The sequence below is a fragment of the Bactrocera dorsalis genome, chromosome 1, assembly GCF_023373825.1.
Source record: "Bactrocera dorsalis isolate Fly_Bdor chromosome 1, ASM2337382v1, whole genome shotgun sequence".
Classification (NCBI taxonomy): Eukaryota; Metazoa; Arthropoda; class Insecta; order Diptera; family Tephritidae; genus Bactrocera; species Bactrocera dorsalis.
The window spans coordinates 112347522-112357036 of NC_064303.1; the positions used below are offsets into that span (position 1 = coordinate 112347522).

The 9515-nt window shown below is 39.1% G+C and overlaps 1 protein-coding gene across 1 annotated transcript in view; it reads left to right on the forward strand.

Moving 5' to 3' along the window:
* LOC105230757 (ATP-binding cassette sub-family G member 1) overlaps positions 1–9242 on the forward strand; it is a 44380-nt gene extending 35138 nt beyond the window's left edge. The window contains exons 4-8 of the mRNA XM_049461405.1: positions 2880–3069; positions 6361–7212; positions 7295–7463; positions 7535–7635; positions 7697–9242. Coding sequence (XP_049317362.1) covers positions 2880–3069; positions 6361–7212; positions 7295–7463; positions 7535–7635; positions 7697–8197 — 1813 coding nt within the window. The 3' untranslated portion in view covers positions 8198–9242. The remainder of the gene's footprint in view (positions 1–2879; positions 3070–6360; positions 7213–7294; positions 7464–7534; positions 7636–7696) is intronic.
* Positions 9243–9515: the final 273 nt, after the last annotated feature.

Here is a 9515-nt window from a genome sequence, read left to right on the forward strand (position 1 = left end):
GTCATATTCTCGATTTAAAATACCAAGATTTTGATCTTAATTTCAACTTTTATTACTTTCGTAAATTTCATTCATTCAATTCAAGTTTCAAAAATACCAAAAACGGCAGTCTGCATTACATTGTAGGTGTGTGAGGTTTTCAAGCCACAAACTTGTACTTCAGCTTTCATACTTTCATTCACAATGCAAAATAAAAAAAAATATTCAAAATATAGAAAATATCCAAATTATAATATAAATTAAAAATACCAGTTTTACTTGCACATCTTATTTTTTGACTTAAAGAACCTCTTCTCCATAAAAAAATGAAAAATTAATAGTCTCCGACATTAGCAGACACCACAAAATCAGCAAAAGTGCTAACTGCACAATATATTCGAAATGAATTCATAATAAATTAGAAATTTAGCAATCAAGTGTCTGCTTTTGTATTTTAATTAACTTTTTGTTGCATTTTACAAAGCGCTTCACCTCTACCCAGTCACCTTTAGCTGATTAAATTAGAACGCTCTCTGTTTATATGAATTTACACACACACAAAGCATGGCTGAGTACTAGAATTTTTGTTTTATTATAGAAAAAAATTAATAAGCACTTTTCTGTATCAGAAACTAAAGCTTTGAAAGTATGACCTGCTCATTGAACTCTTACCGACAACAAAAACAAATAACGAGATAATTTTCTTCTTCACTTTGTTCCTACTTATGTACATGCATACACTCTCTGTATGTGCATATAATACTCTGCGTGCCTTTCTCTGACCTAAAAAAGGAAATGTTTTCAACAATTTGTGTTAAATTGCATTGCTGTGCTCTCTTTGCTTACTCCATGCGCTGGAATAAGCAAGAAAGAAAGGCATCGCACAATGGAAGTATGTATGGCAGTTTGTAAATAATAAGAAATGCTTGATAATCTTTTGTGCGGAGAGTTTTATTTTGATAAAAAAATTGCGATTAAGTCTTTATAATTGACTGCTCATGCATAAGCGGATTATAAAGATTTGCATTCCTATATACTTACATACATATAAGGATTGAGTGAGTAGAAGTTCACGCAAGTGGAGAAAGTTCTCTGATTGTCATTTACTTGGGATTGGCCAGAAACGATTATTTTACATATGGCTCAACCAGCTCAGGACTTCCGGTCTTAGACCAAGTATCATCTGCGTAACCAAAGAACATCCGTCTAAAGGCAAACTAAGGCGAAAATGCGAAACATCCCCTCCACAGGGTAGTGCGCTGGGTTTGGGACCCGCCATGAAAAAATGTCCCAAATGAAAACTAAACAACAGCTTCGGAAGAGAAACCTCTCTTTTGGTGACGACCATTTCAAACGAAATAAGAATATCGATTTAAGGACAAGACTCTGGAAAGTCCGTTCCTTTAATTGAGAAGGTGCCGCTGCCCAGCTGACTGATGTCCTCGTAAAAATAAGGGCTGACATCACTGACGTCCAAGAAGTGCGATGGACGGAACAAGGATTGAGACAAGTAGGTCCTTGTGGCATTTACTACATTGGATATGTAAGGGAGCGCAAATTCGGTATGGCCGAGTACTGGCATTCACCCCGGTGGATGAACGTCTAGCAACAATCCGCATCAGTTCTTTAACATATCGCTAACCTTTCATTTGCGCCCACGCCCCGATGGAAGAGAAAGATGATGTGACCAAATAAACCTTCTAAGAGCACTTGGATCGCACCTATGAGAGCTGCCCCTGTTACGATATCAAAATCGAGCTTGGCGGCTTTAACGCCTGGGTGTAGTGTCGATAAATTCAACTTCCATGAGGAAACATCCCCAAATGGGTTGAGTCTAGATTCCAGCATAGGAAAATTCACCAGGCTACCTGGCTGTCTCCGGTTAGAAAAGCCACCAACCAGATCGAACATGTTGTGAAAGACGGAAGACACGTCTCCAGTGTTTTAGTCGTGCGTACAAAAAATGGACGAAAACACTCCAGCTCTGAAAGTATTCGATGCAGTAAAAAAACTTAAACTTAAAAATGGTTTTTTTTAACTTCTGCTTTCAAAGAGAGCTTTTATCCATACAATATTTATGAATATGTGAATATCATTGAGATACCAAGTGCTGCTAGGTCCTTCTTCACCTGATCTTTCCAAACGAAAAGGAAGTCTTCCTCTTCCTCTGCTTTCACCAACACTATTTTCACTGTAGCAGGACGGCAATGATAAGGGGATTGTAGAGTTTGGTCTTTGTTCGTCGGGAACTTTACTTTTCAATTGTCTACTCAGTCCAAAGTAGCACCTATTGTCAAAAATTAGTTTCGAGTTCTCTTAACAGGAATGGGTTATTTAATACCCCTGACTTATAATCTCAAGGCTCTTTTGAGGTCAAAACAGCGCCTCTATACAAAAAATAACACCATCCTCTAACTCCAATAACCAACTGAACAGAACTGTTTTTCACGACCAATAATTGGTGGCAAACGATGACTGTTCAATCAATATGACAGCCGATTAGGATCTCCACAAAAAGCAAGCAAGCTGCTAACAAATGTGCCCAATCTACTGTATAGACATAGATTATAAGCCAATAATTCCTTTTCTATATTTGCATACATATGTATGTCGATTTGTAGTCTAATGTTGGCATAATAACACCACAATTTGTATGCCCGCGATAGTTTATGGACACATTCGAAATTAATTACGCTCAAACAACGCGCATAAGCACGTGTCATGCTGACAAATGTGTCGAGAAATGTTTATCGAAGTTGGTGATTTCGAAGCGCAACCAGTGGGAATTGAATATTAAATGCTTGCATAGGAATATTTAGTTAAACATAGCACCAACTAGACATATTGTTCATTAGCTGCTCACTTATAATTAATTGCCTGTGTGTTTTTTCTCATTACAGAACGACAAATATCGAAGGTGTCGTCACGATGAATGGACGCGAACGGAATCTGAGCGTTTTCCGTAAACTATCCGCTTACATTATGCAGGATAATCAATTGCATGGCAATTTAACCGTCCAGGAAGCGATGACCGTGGCCACGAACTTGAAGCTCAGCAGGAAATTCTCAAAGGCGGAAAAGAACTCAATGGTGGGTTTGAGCATTTTTAATAGAAAAATTTAGTTTTCTAATTAAAACTATGTGATTTGTGGATGATACAGAGTTATAATATTTAAATTTAGTGCCATAAATTCATCATTCTTTTTGGTGTTTTAAGCTCCTTGAATTTGTTTAAGCGCTCATTAATAATATAAGCACATTTTCCGATCTTCGCACACCTTGAACTATCTATATAACCTCACCACTCTATTTCAAGTGCCAAGTATTCATTAAAAATGAGCTTAAAATATTTTGCCAGAAGTTTCCATTTGCAAAAATTTCCGCTTCCACCTGACTTTGCATAAAAATTATAGAAAATTTTAGACGCGTAAATATTAAAAATGTTAGTAACCACAGCGTTTTGCATATTTAATATTTGGCATATATTTTTTGCTATTCTCCAATTTGCATTTAGCCAATTCATTGTCTCTTACGTCCGCCGCCAATTATGGGTACACAAATAATAAGACAACAAAATGATTCTACAAATTATATAGTTTTTTCCCCGCTCGTTTTTACTGGCTTACCCGCGGCGGTATAGTTGTATTTGTGTATCTGTTTGTTCAGTAGCTAATTCCGAAAACCGGTTCTCACATTTATAAAAATATCGGCAATTCTCTTCAATATACGCGAGAACGTCGCTGTCATTTAATGACGCGCATGCGCCACCAGACGCTTTTAGTTTGGGACGAATTCTTGTTTTCCTCCAATATATGTATGTGCGCAAGTGCTGTGTGATCTCGGCAGTGCCTTAAAAAATTCCAACTATTTACGTTTAATGAAAAATCGTAACACATTATTATACTACTAGTGTATATACTAGTGATCCGAGTCTATGTTAAGACCTCGGAGCGTACGCACGTCTAAAACACTGTAGACGTGTCTTCCATCTTTCACAGCATGATCGATTTGGTTGGCGGCTTTTCGATCCGGAGGCATCCAGGTAGCTTGATGAATTTTCTTATGCTGGAATCTAGTACCACAGATTACCATATTTCGGGCCCCGACGAAGTCGATCAGCCTCAACCCATTTGGGAATGTTTCCTTATAGATGCTGAATTTACCGGCTGTTGTACCAAAGATACCTTTTTTGCCCATCCTGTCGTTAAAGTCGCTAAGCACGATTTTGACATCATGGCGGGGCAGCTCTCATAGGTGCGTTCCAAGCGCTCATAGAAGACATCTTTGGTCACATCGTCCTTCTCTTCCGTCGGCGCGTGGGCGCAAATCAGCGATATGTTGAAGAACTTAGCTTTGATGCGTCGGCTAGACGTTCATCCAGAGGGATGAATGCAAGGACTCGGCAACGGAGTCTCTCTCCCACCACGGATCCTACAACGAATTTGCCCTACTTTATATGGCCACTGTAGTAAATGCCACAAGGACCTACTCGTCTCAGTCCTTGTGTCGTCCATGGCACTTCTTGGACTTGCGGTGATGTCAGCCTTAATTTACACGACGACATCAACCAGCTGGGCTGTAGCACCTTCTCAATTAAGGGACCGAACATTCCAAGTGTATGCCCTCAAATCGTAATCCGTAATGCTTTTGCCATGGTAATTGGTAATATTTCATTGGGGGCGTTTTTTATGTCACGCGGCGGGTTCCAAACACAACGCACTAACCTTAGGAAAGAAGGTGCGCCTTCTCCCTTTAGCTCGCCTTCAAACGGATGTTTTTTAGCTACTCGGAGAATACTTGGTCAAGGACCGCCAGTAAAAGAATCGTTTCTGGCCACTCCTAAGTAAATGGTGATCAGGGAACTTTCCTCACTTGCGTGAACTTTTACACATGACTCCAACCTACAGCATTATATTATATCTGTATTTATATTCTTAAGCTGGAAAACATCTTTATACCCTGAACGATGCATTTACGTTTGCCACAACGTTCTTAATACCCAAAAAGAAACGGCGGATCAGTGTTAAGAGTTGCGTCCATTTACCCATATCCGCCTATCTGTATGTACGTGAACTAGTCCCTCAGTTTTTGAGAAGTCGATCTGAAATTTTGCACACGTTCTTTCCTCCCTAAAAATGCGCTCATTTGTGGGACCGACCAATATCGGACCAATATAGCACATAACTGCCATACAAGCCGAACGGTCGAAATTAAGTGTTTGCATGGAAAACTTTCTCATTTGACGAGTTATCTTCACGAAAATGGCACGGGTTATTGTCCAAGGCAATATGTAAAGCACTCTTTGAAGAAATGGTTCAGATCGGATAACTTTAGCATACAGCTGTCATACAAGCTAACGCTCAAAATCGGATTCTTGTATGAAATCTTTTGTATTTGTGAAGGGTATTGGAGCTGCGGTGCATCCAAAGTTAATGTTTTTTCTGATTTAAATAAATTCAAATTTGTAGGCGACTTATCAAGTAATCATTTTACGACTTGCGCGTGTTCGCATAAAGAAAAAATTGGATTACTTTCGTTTTTTTTTAGACGGAGTGTGACAGCTGCCATTCAAAGTTTCAATTATCTTTATTTTATTAATGTCATGTTCTTTCAAGCTCTAAATTAATTTTTAATGTCATTAAGTTTGTTTCATGATTATTTCTGTAGCGATTTGTTGAAGTAGCCTAAGTCAACTTGATTTAATCAAATACTTTGATTTATACTAACCAATTTGTTGGATGCTGAACATCGTATTAAACCTTAATCGATACCTTGCAGCCAGAAACATAATTATACATTAAATTACGACGCTGTAGAATTATGGGAGTTACCCGTACTTCCACTAAAAAGCAAACCAGCAGCCTGAGCTTAAGTCGACTTAAGCCATTTAACAAATTCTCTAAAGCAAATATGTTTCTAAAACTTGAATGCTTGCATTTTTTCGCACGTCCGCCAGTCGGCGATATTTATGTGACCAGATGACAAGCCAATTGAATTCGATAAAAACAGAAATCTTCAAATCACGTACAAGATATAAAATAAATGTATCTTTATGTGTATAGGAAAAAGTTCTCAACACTTCATGTTGATTAAATTAAATATTTTTTCTTATATTTTTCATAAAAAAATAATTAAATAAATATAAGAAACTTAACGGAATTGGTGCGTTTTTGCTTAATCTTTAAAAAAGTGATTCGAGAGCGTGAACGCCACGTAACAAAAAAAATATTGTATATTAACACAAATTCTCAATTCCTGGAACACTTCTTCATTCCTTTATTCTTCCAACGCAACGAAGAGTTATCACTCAAAAATAGTCAAAATTTTCACCAATATGGTTACATAGAACCCAACTAATCACCTCCTCTGTCTCACTTGCAGATCGACGACATTCTACTCACACTCAGCTTGAGCGAACACCGCAACACACTCACACGCAATTTGTCTGGCGGACAGAAGAAACGGCTCTCCATCGCTCTGGAGCTCGTCAGCAATCCGCCGATTATGTTCTTCGATGAGCCCACGTCCGGTCTGGACAGCTCAACTTGCTTCCAATGCATACATTTGCTCAAAATGCTGGCGGCTGGTGGACGCACCATCATTTGCACCATCCATCAGCCGTCCGCACGTCTCTTCGAGATGTTCGATCAGCTTTACACGCTAGCCGACGGTCAGTGTGTGTACCAGGGCAGCACGAAACAGCTGGTGCCATTCCTTTCCACGCTCGGTTTGGAATGTCCAAGCTATCACAATCCGGCGAGTTATGTGATTGAAGTCGCTTGCGGTGAACATGGCGATCACACGCGCAAATTAGTCGACGCCATCGACAACGGTAAAAAGGACATACGTTCTGCTGCCGACTATGAGGGTTTGAAAATGCGCAATGATTTGGTGAAGGTGCACAATTTGAAAGCCATATTGGATAAGAATGCGACAAATGCAAATAACGGTAAATACGAAGAGAATTTGACGCTCAATAATGGCATACTGAATGGCAATCTAGTGAATGACATTGTGAAGAGTTCAAATGTGTCGGGCGCCGATGCCAGCGCTGCGCCCGTGGTGAGCACGAATGAGAAGGGCGATGCCATGATCGATGTTGAGAAGGCGGACAACTGCACGACGGCCTTGTTGAACGAGGAGATCACTTCGCCCGAACGTTATCCCACATCGCAGTTCCACCAGTTTTGGGTGGTGTTAAAGCGCACGTTGCTCTTCAGTTATCGCGATTGGGTGAGTGCTCATTGCAAAAGCATACTTTTGGGCGTACACGAATGTTTTTCTAACTTTTGTCTTGTCGTTGTTGTTTTTGTAGACTCTTATGTACTTGCGTTTATTTGCTCATCTCCTGGTTGGCTTCCTTATTGGCGCTCTCTACTACGATATCGGCAATGATGGCGCGAAAGTGTTGAGTAATCTGGGCTTCCTCTTCTTCAACATGCTGTTCTTGATGTACACGTCGATGACTATAACGATTCTGTCATGTAAGTGAAAGTTTTTTTTTCAAACTCACGTAAATATTTAAATTTAATACTCAATTATTCTCCTCTTGCAGTCCCGCTGGAGATGCCGGTGCTGCTGAAAGAGAACTTCAATCGCTGGTACTCGCTCAAGTCATATTATCTAGCCATTTCGGTCGCCGATCTGCCATTCCAAGTGAGTACAAGCGCTGCTAATAAATCAATTCGATTATAATATATGCTTGTCTCCTCCCTAGGCAATATTCTGCGTAGTCTATGTGAGCCTGGTTTACTATTTCACCTCTCAGCCGTGGGAGCTCTTCCGCTTTGGCATGTTCTTGGGCGCTTGCTTAATGATCGCCTTCGTGGCACAGTCCGTCGGTCTCGTAGTCGGTGCGGCGATGAATGTACAGAACGGCGTGTTCTTGGCGCCTGTCATGTCCGTGCCTTTCTTGCTCTTCTCCGGCTTCTTCGTGTCCTTCGATGCGATACCCATCTACCTACGCTGGATCACCTATCTCTCCTACATCCGCTACGGTTTCGAGGGCACCGCTTTGGCCACCTACGGTTACGGCCGCGAGAAACTTAGGTGCTTCCAGACCTACTGTCACTTCAAGTCGCCGCTCACCACACTCGAGGAACTGGACATGGTCGACGCCAACTTCACACTCGATATTATTGCGCTCATTGTCATCTTCGTGGTTCTGCGCGTTTCCGCGTACCTCTTCTTGCGCTGGAAGCTGAAGACCACGCGATAAGATCGGTGCCAACCGCTTGATTTCTTTCAATTTTCTTTGGTTTTGTTGTGCTTTCTTGCGCTTAGCGCTCGCTGTAAGCGTTTGAAAGCTATGGCAGGATCACTTTTCCATGCACATTGTTTTTGTACTTTGTTTAAATTGAATAGGTGATAATAGACACGTATGTGAACGAAATGAAAGTGATGTCATATTGTTATTTGTACAATTTTACGAGCATAAATTAGGTTAGAACTTGTCTAGTTGTGTGAGTTGGGTTAGCGGATTTTTCGTGACACAAAACATCGCGTCTACAGCACACAAGGGAAACACACACACACACATACGCGCATAATGCGATGCATGGACCGCGTGCATCCTCAATACGCCAATTTTTCAAATCTTTTAAAGCAAAATGATGAACAATTTTTTAGACTTAGGCAAATCATACATTTATCACTAGCATAAGCAATGTACATACATATAAACAAGTAGAGAGTTAGTAAAACGATAAAACGCTGCTAATTAATACGGAACACGAAATCAAAAATTTTTAATAAACAATTTGATATAAAAACAAAAATAAAATTACATATTTAATGGCTGCTTTTGTAAGCTGAATCGATGTGAATTTGTTATGTAATAACTTTTGTATGTGCTTAACACAATTTTGGATAAATTTATATGTAATTTTTTAAATTTTTACCGTTACAAACGTAAGACGACAAATAATTCAAACAAAATTTACCAATTTACCAAACCACAAACAATTTGTTCCGATCAAAGTAGAATCGTTGGTAGTGGTAAAGAAGCTTCTATAGAAGTAAATCGACAGAATTCTTACGAAGCTCTGTTGCCGGTTCATTTACGAAGTATTCCACTGCGTATTTTTTTATAAATGGTGTTTTTATAGACATATTTAATCGTAGATTATAAGTATATTGCTAGAGAATAAAGAGCTTTACAAGCAATTTAAAATATTATACATTTGTGGAATTTTCTGTAGTAAGAGTATTGTTTATTTGAAGACAAAAACAAAATATATATAGTTTGTGGAAACGAAAATTAACACGGTTCTGTTTTATTCAAAAGGAAATAAATTTAATTAGTTTTACTATAAGCAAAAAATTGTAAGACTTTGTTTTAAAATTTGAACCAATCCTGCTTTCACTTTTCTTAGGCCCAAATAATCTTTCAAAATGATTTTCACTGATCCTTCCTATATTCTATGATACCAGTAAGATCTCTGATAGTTAATCATCGAGTCAAGTATTTATGGTATTCTAAAATTTATTGACGCGTTGATTATCAGTTGATGTTGGACGTGGTTCATCGTCTACGC